The sequence below is a fragment of the Gymnodraco acuticeps genome, unplaced genomic scaffold (genome assembly GCF_902827175.1).
Source record: "Gymnodraco acuticeps unplaced genomic scaffold, fGymAcu1.1, whole genome shotgun sequence".
NCBI classification, from domain to species: Eukaryota; Metazoa; Chordata; class Actinopteri; order Perciformes; family Bathydraconidae; genus Gymnodraco; species Gymnodraco acuticeps.
This window is the reverse complement of record NW_022990346.1, coordinates 1,954,639-1,968,900: the sequence shown is the minus strand read 5'-3', so window position 1 is coordinate 1,968,900 and position 14,262 is coordinate 1,954,639. Positions and strand designations below refer to the sequence as shown.

The 14,262-nt window shown below is 39.7% G+C and overlaps 1 protein-coding gene across 4 annotated transcripts in view; it reads left to right on the top strand.

The window, feature by feature from the left end:
• Positions 1-10,079: 10,079 nt before the first annotated feature.
• rad18 (RAD18 E3 ubiquitin protein ligase) overlaps positions 10,080-14,262 on the top strand; it is a 40,878-nt gene continuing 36,695 nt past the window's right edge. For 2 of the 4 annotated variants that reach the window (XM_034223915.1, XM_034223913.1), the window contains exons 1-4: positions 10,080-10,242; positions 12,355-12,433; positions 12,852-12,913; positions 13,083-13,153. In XM_034223915.1, coding sequence (XP_034079806.1) covers positions 10,192-10,242; positions 12,355-12,433; positions 12,852-12,913; positions 13,083-13,153 — 263 coding nt within the window. In that variant the 5' untranslated portion in view covers positions 10,080-10,191. Of the gene's footprint in view, positions 10,243-12,338; positions 12,434-12,851; positions 12,914-13,082; positions 13,154-14,262 lie in introns of all 4 variants that reach the window. The other 2 variants (XM_034223914.1, XM_034223916.1) reach the window with 2 other exon arrangements.

Here is a 14,262-nt window from a genome sequence, read left to right as displayed (position 1 = left end):
TACCGACCATCTCAAGTCTCCTCTCGAGTCCCCTGTCAAGTTCCCTCTCGAGTCCCCTGTCAAGTTCCTTTTCAAGTTCCCTCTCGAGTCCCCAGTCAAGGTCTTTTTCAAATTCCCTCTCCAGTCATCTCTCGAGTTCCCTCTCAAGTCACCTCTCAAGTCCCCTCTCGAGTCTCCTCTCGAGTTCCCTCTCGAGCCCACCTCTCAGTTTCCCCCTCGAGTCCCCTGTCAAGGTCCTTTTCAAGTTCCCTCTCGAGTCCCCTGTCAAGGTCCTTTTCAAGTTCCCTCTCGAGTCCCCTGTCAAGGTCCTTTTCAAGTCCCCTCTCAAGTCCCCTCTCGAGTCTCCTCTCGAGTTCCCTCTCAAGCCACCTCTCAGTTTCCCCCTCGAGTCCCCGCTCAAGTTCCCTCTCGAGTCCCCTCTCAAGTCACCTCTCGAGTTCACTTTCAAGTCACCTCTCGAGTTCCCTCTCAAGTTCCCTCTCAAGTTCCCTCTGGAGTCCCTTCTCAGGTCCCCTCTCGAGTCTCCTCTCGAGTTCCCTCAACTTCCTCCTCGAGTCTCCTCTCGAGTCTCCTCTCGAGTCTCCTCTCGAGTCTCCTCTCGAGTCCCCGCTCGAGTCCCCGCTCGAGTTCCCTCTCAAGTCTCCTCTCGAGTTCCCTCTCGAGTTCCCTCTCAAGTCCCTACCCTATGTCGTGTGTCGTTGGAGGCCCCGACGGCTACTGTTCTGCCGGGGGTCCTGCCAACCCTATGTCCTGTGCCGTTGGAGGCCCCGACGACTACTCTTCTGCCGGGGGTCCTGCCAATCCTATGTCCTGTGCCGTTGGAGGCCCCGACGACTACTGTTCTGCCGGGGGTCCTGCCAATCCTATGCCGTTGGAGGCCCCACCGACTACTTTTCTGCCGGGGGTTCTGCCAATCCTATGTTCTGTGCCGTTGGAGACCCCGCCGACTACTCTTCTGCCGGGGGTCCTGCCAATCCTATGTTCTGTGCCGTTGGAGATCCCGCCGACTACTCTTCTGCCGGGGGTCCTGCCAACCCTATGTCCCGTGCCGTTGGAGGTCCAGCCGACACCTGTTTTGTTGGGGGTCCTGCCAGCTCCATGTCCTGTTCCGTTGGGGGTCCCGTCGAGACCTGCTCCGCCGAGTTTTCTGCCAACACCGTGTCCTGTCCTGTTTCGGGTCCCATCGACACCAGCCCTTGCTCCGTCGTGGGTCCCACTGACACCAGAGTTCCCAGTGGCTTTCGCCCTAGAGCCCGGTCTCCTGAGTTCCCCAGCCGAGGACTTCACCATGAACTCTGCCTTGCCCCCGGACCGTCTGCCCGAGGACTCCATCATGGGCTCTGCCTTGCCCCTGAGTCGTCTGCCCGAGGACTCCATTATGAACTCTGCCTTGCCCCCGGGCCGTCCGCCCGAGAGATCCATTATGGACTCTGCCTTGCCCCTGGGTCGTCCGCCCGAGACACCCATCATGGACTCTGCCTTGCCCCTGGGTAGTACGCCCGAGACACCCATCATGGACTCTGCCTTGCCCCTGGGTAGTCCGCCCGAGACACCCATCATGGACTCTGCCTTGCCCCTGGGTCGTCCGCCCGAGACACCCATCATGGACTGTGCTTTGCCTCTGGGTTGTCGTCCCGGACCCCCTCCACCCACCCTTTTTGGATTTTTTTTTTTTGTACATCTGGAATCTGTCCCTTGAGGGGGGGGTTCTGTCACGATTCTTGTGTTGTGTCAAGTTTTTAGTTTTGTGTGTCTGGTAGTGGGTGTTTTGCTGTTCTCCTTGTCATGTTTTCCTCCCTGTGTATTGTCTGGTCTTTTCCCCTGTGTTTTCATGTCTGTCAGTTTCCCTGGTGTGTCTAATTTCCTGATTGTTTTCACCTGTCACCCCTTCTGTGTCTCCTGTGCTCATCAGTGTCAGCCCCGCCCCTGATTATTCCCACCTGTGTCTTGTTACCCTGTGTTTTAATTCCCCTGTCTCCCAGTGTTCAGTGTCAGTTCGTTTTTGTCTTTTGCCATGGAAGGTCTTGTCTCTTGCCACAGTCAGGTCTATTGTAAAGTTTTGTTCCTCACCACGTGAGCGATTTTCATTTTGTTCTTATTTTTTTTGTCATCTCAGCTAGAGATTCGAAAGTGACAATGTTTTGCTCATCTTGCTTTTTGTTTTGGAAAATAATGTATCTTACCAATACTTTACCTCTGTCTCCCGGGTCGTGCAATTGGGTCCTACCTCCTAAGTGCCTGAGTTCTTAACAGCCTGTCATGAAAGACAATGCAAATGGTTACATTTTTTCCTGAAGGTATGTTAAGTGATTTCTTCCAAGGTGTGGATCTTTAATGGGTTAATTCTTTATTTTGAGCAGATTAACAACATATCCAAATAATACAAGTGCATTATTCAAGCCAATATAATCTTGTAATCTCCTTAACTTTCTGGGAATTTATCAAATATGCCCAATAATTTTACATATGTATACCATGACTGCTTAAATGATGGTTGCTACTGCAAATGTTGAGATATTTTATGTTTGTTTTTTTTAAAAGGGTGATAGAAAAACAAACATACTTATAATGCTGTTCATTACTATAATAAGGAATCACATTTTCATTATCTTTTTTTACATGTAGTGTCATCTGCATCTTGGACTCTTTGAGGGCTTCATTTCAAAATATATGCAATATTATGAGTCATAGTAACAACACATACTCTTAATAATAACTAAGTAAGGCCGTAGTGCCTTGCTCAAGGATACAAAGTCATGATACATTAATTTAGAGGATCACCTCAGAGATTTCTCAGTTGAGAGACAGACTGTAAAAGATCACAATGTTGCTTTCAGGCAAGAGTTAAGAGAATTTGCAATGAAAAAAACAGCAAGTGTTTTCATTTTATTTATTTGTTGTCTCAGTGTAACAGACGGACATCACACACAGTACCACAGAGCTCCCTAAAATGCTTAATTATTTGACTATAGACCAATCATTTCCCTTTGATGCATTATCAGAAACATTTTAGACCTTGTTTGTAAATCTGAAAATCTATTAAGTTTAGTTCATGCATGACTCTCACCATGACATGCTTTGTTTATCCAGCATGAATTGAAAGTAACTTTAATGATCATTAGAGCTTCAGGGTTAACGTAGATGGCAACACCTCTGATCTGCAGAGCTGCCCTGGGATAAGGAGTACAGCGGCGCATGCATGATAAATAAAGATGCACACAAATCAAACCGAATAATTCATGATATGTTGCACATGTACACACCATGCAGATAGTATTTTTTGTTATTGAGCCTGAAGGGGTTTATATTTAATTTATTGTAATGTGCCTTTGAATAAATATCTTTAGATTTTCTGGGTTAGTTAAAAGTATTCCTGGAAAGAAAGACCTGTAACAGTATCTCAACATTTAGATTCAGAGTCCTTTTGACTGACAAGTACAAGGACTCACATTAACCCCTCTCTCTCTGATGTGTTCTGTGTCAATGTATATATGTGTATATATATATATATATATTATATACCCATCCTGGGCAGTCTGTTGTTCCTTTCTTCGGGCTCCTCCAGGCCCCACGATGTCCAGTTGGTTAGCCATAACCATTTTGTCCGTCTGTCTGGAAGTCCCACAGGATATTAGCCTTGTCATTCTCAGCCATCTTTGGAGGTGCCATCCAATGCCAGTTGGTTATAGCGCATGCATGCCGTGCCTGCCTGCAACTTATATCCTTCTGTTATGTGCTGGACTGTCTCTCGGCCAATTTATACAACCTTGGCTCTGGTGCTCAGCGCCTGTTGTTCTGCCATGATTAGTGCCTCTGTGCTATCTGTGTCTTTTCCAGCCACTGGTCCATATATATATATATATATATATATAAGAATACTTTTAACTTAACCACTAAAAGTAGTCTTAAGAACAACATAATAATTCAGGGCACACTATAGCCAATGCTGTTGTAAATATTAATAGCATTACAACTATATAAATAAATAAATAAACATGCCAAATATTTTAAGCTTCATATTTATTTGGATCTGGGTCATTGCAATTGTTTTCTAACACATCACTATATCCAAAGGACTAACGGGGTTATTGCTGCCATTTGCCTCCTGCTAAATTCTACTGAAGCACTTTGTTTTATGAACACATGACAAATTAATAAACAATTACTGACTTTAACAGATCTCAGTCATCAACATCTCCAAAGAAAAAGCAACCTGGCATGTTTAAATCCATTGTTTAACCCTAGAGAAAGCTCAGTCTTCCATCTCTTTAATCTAATTTCCCACAGCTCCAGCCATTGTTAAGATCCAAGACAGGTCCGGCCCTTTTGCACTGGGCTACAGGGGGCTGGATGACTCACCTGCTAAGGGCCTCATTAGATAGAAATATATGTGCATGACGCGAACAAATAACAATACTACACTGATTGGGCACAGCACAGCACAGTCCTTTGACTCCATGAATGTCAAAGTGCAGATGTTTCCGACAAACTCACACAGTTTATGTGATCAGGTGAACCAGAGAGTCTCCTCAGCCAATCGGTTAAAATGTAAGCTTTTCAATCATATATCCCAAGATGTATGTTCACATGCAACTGCATTGGCAAAAGACAGTTTGGATAAAACACATTGCTGCCTAGATTTCACATGAATGCCCATGTTTCCCTGTGGGCATTAGAAAGTTAATGAATATTTTACAGTGTGAAAGTTCAGAATCACTGCATACGTTGTAATAGCAGCAAGAGGCCACGACAAAGCTGCATACAATTAAAGTCTTTAAACCTCTGTTACAGTTTCCTTGATGTATTGCTCATGTGATGCTTGTTTTAATATACTTCAAAGAGTTATATGCAACACTTCACCAAGGAAAAGCTGAACAAGATTTCTCCACAGATGTGTCATGTTGCTCTGCAGATGGTGCTCTGGCACATGGTTCTGCTTTTACTTCCAAGAGTCGGGGTCTGTTGGATAGATTTCTTTAACTTTCAAATCAAGCACATGAACGTAGCTAATAAATTCAGCCCAAGCTAAGTAGTGCTCAACAACTTTTTGTTGTACTAATATCAACCGTTTATCTATGAAGAATTCATAACCCATGTCCTGAAAGAAACAAGATCTCATATTTGTAAATATAAATGTTATTAACTTTTAAGAATAAGGTACAGTAGGTCTTAAAGGGGACCTATCATGCAAAATGCACTTTTTATGTCTTTTAGACATAAATATGTGTCCCCGGTGTGTCGGGGAACTCACGCAGCATCAGAAAATAAAACCCTCTCTCATTTCCTCCGTACCCAAATCTCTAAAAATGGGGCTACAACGGAGCTGATCCAGATTTGCGTCCGATATGACGTAATATCGGAAATGTAGGCTGGCTTTACACCCACAGCCCTACCAGAATCGTTGCTATCAGAAACAATGCCCGACTGTTTTGGACGTAATATGGTAGGCGCATGTTTACATTAGCATCGCTAACACTCAGGGCCAACCTGTACTGGAGAGAGCATGTGTGTGAAGAAGCAGGAAATAAAAAGGAACTCACCTTGTGGTATAACCGGCAGGAGAAAAGGCCTTTGAGCTCCATACTGTTTCAGAAATAATCCTTGATAATCCATGATATGGCGTTTCATCACCGCAGTATCTGGGGGTAGAATCTCCCGCATGAGCTCAGCCCCCTCCTTTTTACTTTTTATCAAAAAAAATCTTAAAGCTTTACTTTACCCCAAATCAGCACTTTTGAAACAGGAAGTGAAATGGATGGATATGAGGCATGGCTAGAATGGGTGATTCGTTTGGTATTTTGAGCAAAACACTTCATAGACATGTTTTTTATATTTTTTTTATATATCTGAGACCTATGCTATTGCCTAAAAATAGCATGATAGGTGACCTTTAAAGGTTTTTTTTATATTTGACTGTAGTCTGGCTCCCTCAAATTGACCACCTTTCAATAAATTACCTTGAATGTTTTTTTGTTTTTTTAAATAATGGTGCAAACTCATTCCCTGACTAAACATATGCTTGATCTTTAATGATACTGTTTTCTCAATGTGAAGAGAAACTCTAAAAAGAAGCTCTGAGTAGCAAAGAAAAAATAAAAACTCAGGACAGTTTAAGTCTAATAAAATATCACAACATTTTTAATATACTGTCAATAATCCTTAAACACACACAATCAGTAATACAACTCGGCATTAAAAAAAAACACATTTAAAAGCTCAAACTGAAATAGACCACAAGAACAATACCTGATAATGTGTTTATCTTTAATCTGCTATATAATTCATGGCAACCTCTAACAGAGAGTCTCACAGGCATTCGGTACATCATGTCATCTTGTTAATTCAAGCATATAATTACGATTTGGCTGAGCATCCACTGATTAAACATTCCAATTTTTCAAACCCATCAGAATGTCTCAGCAAAGTGCTGAAAGAGGACAGCGGTTGGTCAAACTCCAGCTGAAATCATCTCAGACAAACCAGATTTTATGTCCATTATGCCCTATTCATCTGCCAGTGTTATTTATATTCTTCGTCAGTATTTCAGTAGTTCATATTCTGGGGTCTTTTAAAACAGTTCAGTTCAAGCATTTATTGATTAAAGAATTCAAAGCATGGGCCATGCCCTTTGTGATTTAATAAAAACAATAAACGAGGAGATGGAATGTAAAACACCTAATCAAAAACACAGACCTGAAGGAGTCGTTGGAAAAAATAAAGACTTCAATCAGGAGAAAAACTAAATCTGGACATAGCACAGCTGCATATAATCTTGGCTGAAATGACTCAATTAATCAGACACAACACGATCAATTGAAACAGAGAGGACAGATTGGCCTTGGCATTTTCAATATCCTGCTAACACAGCGCCGTGGAGATGGGTCTAGCTTTGTGAGACTACCATTTTGAACATTAATTTCTTGCATTTATTAAAATGCAAGAAATTAATGTCAGACCAGTCAGACACATTGGACATTAGTCCAATGTGTCTGACTGGTCACAAAAAAAATCAAAAATAAATATATTGAAAATATAGTGAAATAATAAATAAATATAAATAGATATATATAGTGAAAATATATTTTGTTATATATTTTCTCCAAAAAAACAACAACATATGATAACAGACAGCAGCCTATTATAAATGTATGTCATTTTCTGTTATACTTTCTATGATAAAGACCAAACAACTCTGAAAGTGGTCTCATTCTCACCTGCAAGGTACAGTATGGAAAGAGTGGTTAATGCTTTGGAAACACCATGAAATTATTTAACTGGCCAAATGCTCTGAGGGTTGCCTCCTCCAAACCACCAGGAGAAATCTAATTATTGCACATAAATGCCTCTGGATATTCATGTGACTTAATAATCACATCCAAGTATACATGTGACATAGTCCAACATAAATACATTTGCAGGATAATTAATTGTTCCCTGGTTTTAAAGAAACAGCAACATCTCTATATTTAGTAGAATATCAGAGGAACACTTACATAAACGTACAACAACTTACATTACAACAACATATATTGATGCAGTGCAACCCAGGGAAGAGTGTTCTGTATCTGAAGATGGCAAGTCATTGCCATCTCGACAGGGTTTCTGTTTATACATTTTGTTTCTATGTTAAAGGCTAAAATACAAATGTAAACTAAAGTGTCCCCTGATTGTCATTGTACATATGCAATGACAATACATGTGTTTGTATAGAGAACTGTAATCACCACAAGCCAAAAGCTGTCGCCTTACATTTGGAATATACTCGTATCTTTACCTTTTAGGACTTAGGTCATCGTATTATCTTGGGGCTCATAACTATCTTTCAAGCATTTGTATTTCTTTGCTGTTTAAGATGACTCTATTTTATGTTATTTTGTGAAATAGGAGCCATTCTGTTATTTCTGTTGGTAAAGAAGATATATTAGCACTTTAATAATAATCTGAGAATAAAATGTTTGTCAGAACACTTTAGACTCAATTGAACTTTAATGTCAAGGCTAATCTTGATTAATCCAGGGTATAGGCAAAAACTGCCAAGTTTGAAACCTAATGTGAAATACAATCATGGCACAGAGTAAATATACAGAACTAATAGCACAAGGGATAATGAGAGTAAGATATGTGATAGTTTTAGTAAGCTCATGGTGACAGCTCACTGGTGTGAAAGGCTTTCAAAGAAAACACTATGTGCTCAGTGTTAGCGAGGCTCAGCCTGCTAAGCATTTTCCAGTTCAGGGGCAAGATGTTACAAATATTCCATGAGGCCCATAGAGTATGTGGAGAGAGATGTTCCCATTAGTAGCTATGACGACCTGGAAACATCTGTCAAAGCCATACACTGCAATAATAATAATACAAATAATACTTGTTATTATTTGTATTATATACTTAAATGTGTCATCCAGGATAACTTCGTCTCCTGGTCAGCTGAATGAACAGTAGCAAGGCTGTCGCGGAAGAGGCACCAGAAGTAAGACAGTTGTTCTGGAATACCCATTTTCCACTCTTAGATTTCCTGGTTGGTGTCATGGTTAGAATCAACAGAGATTTAAAGGAGGAAAACAAACATCTGGTAAGGTTTTGTCTAGGCAAGGCAAGGCAAGTATATTTATATAGCACCTTTCAACACAAGGCTTTAAAAAACAACAAAGCAACAAAGTGCTGACTCTCAATCATTGCTAACTTTTTAGCAGAAATATTTTTCTTTGACCTCACTTTCTTTCTACTTTCTTTTTTAACTTATCCTTTAGTTATTTCAAGTGTTTCATGCAAAACGAAGCCCCCTTTGGAAAATACTAATCTGCAACCCAATATTCTGAAAATTCAACAGATCCTGGCCACATTTTTGTAGCCTATACAATTCATTTGCTCCCAAACATTCATGTGGCTTGCTAGTTTTGGACCCCATCTAGTCAAATGTAGTCTAATGCTATCTTTCCTCAATTCGACACAGACCTTAAGGTACTCACAACATATTGTCTGTGCTTTTTCTTCAGTTTCCTCAATGAGCTACACATCATTTTGATCATAATACATAAAATGGAGTAATTTATTATGTATAGAAAAAAACACACACAAGGGAAATGGTGACAGGCTACAAAAGCCATATTAGGGAAACTGCAGTGTATCATGTTAATATACAAAAGATTGGTGATTCAGACAGTTGCCTACTGCAAGGTAACAATTCATCACAAAATCAAACATGTTTAATTCTATGACCAATCCATGTATTTCCTGTAGAGAAAAAGCTACATATAGACTAACTTTGAACAATTCATCAAACAAACGAGGTTTCAGTGTCAGTAGTGTAAAACATATATCTCTGAAATTCAGAGAAATACCAACACTTTTTAAATTCAATATAAATGTTGGCGTTAAAGGCTACTCTTCTCTAATGTAGCTTACATGATGACTGGCTGAGAGTATATATTTACAGAGCTGGGAAAAGTACTCAGATCTTGTACTTAAGTAAAAGTAGAAGTAGGCCTACTTCAGTGTAACTCTGTTATTGGTGAAAGTCCCGCAATCAAACATTTTACTCAACTAACATCTAAACAAACTTAAAGTAACAAAAGTAAAAGTACTCATTATGTAGATTGGCCAATTTCAGAATAATTTATATTATATGTTTTGAATATAATAAATACATTAAGTGTTGGTGTTGTAAAGGTATGATACAGTAGTTGTAATGATTTTGTATGCTGCAGGGTAGCTTGTGAATTTACTCCAGGTGTAACTAAAGTCTTATTTAAGTATTGATTATATTTCACATCATTAATCCAAGTATGTAAAGTAACTAAAGGTATTCAATAAATGTAGTGGAGTAAAAGTACACAATTTACCTCTGAATTGTAGTGGAGTAGGCCTAGGCCTAGTACAAAGTAGCATAACATGTAAATACCATAGACTGGTAAATACTCAAGTAAAGTACAAGTACCTCAACATTTTACTTAAGTACATTACCTGAGTAAATCTACTTCGTTACTTTATACCACTGTATATTTATATGTTTTTATAATTGATTTATGTTTTCACTATTACATTTTTCGAATCCACCGCCTCACAGCGGAAGTCGTCATATGACGCAGGAAGAGGCGCCAGCGGGACTTTGATTTCAGATTTATAATCGTAACACTAAAACTAAAAGTTTTGTGCATTTCTTAAATAGCTGTTTCTTTCAGTTTACCAGACATGGCCCTACATGTTGAAGCAGATTTACCACCTGGAGTTGCATGTCTGAAAGTAAGTCGTATGTTTATTTACAAACCTTTTGCTTACATGGCCGTTAGCTGTAAAAGCTTAATGAAACCCTCATCATATGAACTTAAACGGACGATAACTATCGATTGGCGTTACAATTCTGAAGCATTTCAAATACAAAACACATATAACTTCTATACACCCACTTATTGTACCTACAATTAGCTAAACATATTTGCTAACTTAACATGGGCTAATAACATTAGCTACGTTGGCCATACAATGTTCGCTTTAATACTGTAACAGATTTGTAATTTGAAAAATGCCACTGAAGTAACGTCACGTTTAATGTTTAGTAACTAACGTTAATATTGACCATGAACGAACCCTTTCCATCCAGACTGTCCGATCTGTTTTAACTTCAACTCAGGTTACGTTTACGTAAAAACGAAACAAACCAAAGGATTACCTAAATGTGCTTAACGTTAGGTATTGGGTCATATTTAGTAAATTAGATGTATTTTATTTCGGCTGTAGCTTACAATATGAAATACGACCCCTCACAAAAGGTGTAGGTTAGCTGTTGTAGGTGGAAGAAGTACTCAGATCTGGTTTTCAAGTTTATTATATTTCACATAATTAATCCCAAAAATCACGTATCTCAGATACAATGTACAGCCTAGAGAACAGTCATTCTTCAGAGATGAGAGCTGTTGTTGGGACCTGGACTTCTCTCGGACTGGAGGCTGGCTGAATAGAGGGAGGTTTTTCCTTTTGATGGGACCTTTGATGGGCTTTGTCTGTTTGACCAGGCGCTCACTGACATACAGTGGACGAAATAATATAAATATAATTTGATCCCTTGCAGATGTTGTAAGTTTGCTCACTTACAAATAAATTAACAGTCTATAATTGTAATGGTAGGTTTATTTTATCAGTGAGAGTAAGAATATCAAAAATAAAATCCAGAAATTGACATTTATATAAAATATACAATTTTTGATATGCATTTAACTGTGGGAAATAAGTATTTGATCCTTGCAAAACATGTCTTAGTACTTGGTGGAGAAACCCTTGTTGGACAGACAGAGGTCAGACGCTTCTTGCAGTTGGTCTTGGTCCTGAAGATCTGTGTGTATGATACCTTTAACCTATTGTAAGTAACGCTTGTACGTCACTAAGTAACGCTTGTACGTCACTAACTTTGGTTCATAAACTAATGTTTAGCACTACAGAGAAATACCAGGAATCCACTCTAACGCGAGGCGTTGCAGAGGCGCCGGGCAGGAAGTGGAACGGTGACAGCATCCGGGCCATCCTCAAAATAAACACATTTTGCAGACCCTATCCCTCAGTAGTCTTTCAAGTAGGAGGAGAAATGCCAGCGTTCTCCGGTTTACAGGCACTGTGTAAATTATATATATAGAATAATTATGTTGATGAATGCATTTTTTTACCACTAAAATACAGCAACACATCTTTGATTTGTGTCGTTTATAACTGGGATATTACAATTATTATTAACTTTGTCTGTACAAAGTAGCCTTTGCAGGAAATATGCCTAAATCAACAAAAACTGCGAGCCGGCAGGCAAGATGCTCCGCTTCTGAAATGCTTCTGAAACGCGCCCGGTAGGGTATGACGCCGGAGGAGGCCGGACCAAAACCGCGGCGCAGCCGTGACGCGACGCAGACAGACCCGGTGGAATCAAGGGGTAACGGCCCGTCCACACAGCGGCGTGCGTTGAAGCTTCAACGCTTCTGCCCATTCACTTTGAATGGGGTGATGTCTCGCTTTGCCGAACTGCATTGTGGTTCCGTCGCTTCGCTTTGCTCGCCTGCTCGCTTCAAAAGTTGAGCAATGTTCAACTTTTGAAGCTTCGACGGAAGCGTCAGCCAATCAAATCATATGCCAGTACAAGCTCTAGCCAATCAAACCGCATGCTTGTGTGTCCGGGGCGGGGGATTCATGTGATTGGTTGTTGGTCGAGTTTCAGACACGCCCGCCGGCAAGCTTCAACGCACGCCGCCGTGTGGACGCTGCGTAAGGGCCTACCTACATGTGAAACATTTAAAAAAAAAAAAAAAGCTATTATCGGGTTGTTTCCAGTTTGCTAATAGTTGTGCTGATCCCTGTAGTTTTTCTTATCTGCAGAATGTGGATGCCCTTCTTCGGTGTCCTATTTGCTTTGACTTTCTCAACATTTCAATGATGACGAAATGCTCTCACAACTGTAAGTACAAAGTTGTAGCTATGGTACTATGATAAGAAGCAAACCACTGAGAACATGAATGTAAGACCATTGACTGACTTTTTGAAGATTTTAAATGGTTCAAGTTTATTTTAAATGGGTGTATCTTTGCTTGCACATAGATGCTTAGAATGTACATGCCTTTTTATTCTAGAATTTAGCATTCTGTCAAATATGAGAGCACTATTTGGCTGGAGGTACTCAAATGAGCAGCTATGATAAAACCACACTAGACCCTCCTCTTATGAGTATTGAATACAATTGTGCCCTACAGATGCATTATATTGTATAACAAGAATTGTCACTAAATACCAACTTTTGATTAAAGTAAATACATTCTCTACCTGATGTCTAACGGACTAATTCTTAACGCACTGTATTTTTACATTTCATTTTACAGTTTGCTCCTTATGCATCAGGAAATGTCTTTGCTATAAGATGCAGTGTCCTGTTTGCAATGCAGTAAGTATGAACTTGACTTGGATGCGTAATTATTATGCCTCAAATACATTTGCATAGTCATCATGGTCGTTCCCTTGATGAAAGATTACAGATAATCACTTGTAATTAGTTGTATGAATTTGATAAATGAGACAAATCCTTATTTACTTGCTTCTTCTTCTCCTTTCAGCAAGCAACAGAGCAAGATCTAAGAACCAACCGTTTATTGGACGAGCTGGTTGTTAACTTCCAGGCTGCAAGGTAACCATACAACACATTATAAAAGGACACCAGTAAGCTGTCTGTAAATACACAGTGTACCCTGCATCATTGGTAGCCAGTTTTTCAAAACAGTAAAGCCTGTTTTGGTTTTGTTTAACAGTATTGTTTGGAGTCCACATAAAAGATACGCAAACATTAATAAATTATGCTTGGGTCACTAAATTACCTTTTTTGGCACTTTAATTATCTTTAAGCACCGTTACATCCAACTGTTTGTTTGGCCTTTTGCACACAAGCTCAGATAGAAAACAAGGATATAAGCAATTCCTGTTGTTAATACCATCTACAGCAAACAATAGTTCTTACAGTTATTGTTAATATTTGCCCTCAGAGGTGGATCAACAGAATAATAGAAATGGCACAGCAGGAAATACAACTTACTCCACAATCCATGAAAAACCTCTTCCCCATGAACACAGGTGCACTGCCTGAGCGTCCCTCTAGTCTATATCGTCATGGTTCATAGGACTGAAGAGAGAAACGATTACTCTGGTGATTTCAGGGGATTTCATTGTTATTGAAAAGATTACAATATGTCCACAAGGGAACCAATTTCTTTTTATTGCAATTTACCAGCATTAGAGAAACACTTATAATTGCCTTCCAAAAATCCTCTTCAGATTTAGGGATTTTCTTTAAATCAAATGGGGATTTGGTTTTCATCAGCTGAGGTCACTAAAGCTTGTCCTTGTATTGCTCTTCTGTGTGCTGTGTAGCACATATTCTTTTCATTACAGCAGGATGTAGGCATAGGAAGCGGTGTCCTGAGCTTTGAATTTGAGTTGTTGTTTTCTTTCTATTGACACTGCGTAGGGAATCATTTCCTTTTAACTTGATCACATGGTGGCAACTAGGCACTTGCTTGCACTCATTGATTTGTCTTAGGCAGACTGATACATTTTGGTTCAAGTTGATACATGATATTAATTATCCCTGCTAGTTTGGGATCCTAACATCTTTCTCTTCCTATCATTCACACTCTGTATCACTGTTAGTCTACTTTCTGTATAAATTAAGACATACAAATACAAGAGTAAACCAGAAGTAAAACACATAAACATCTCCTTAAAAATGTCTTCTTTGCTTTA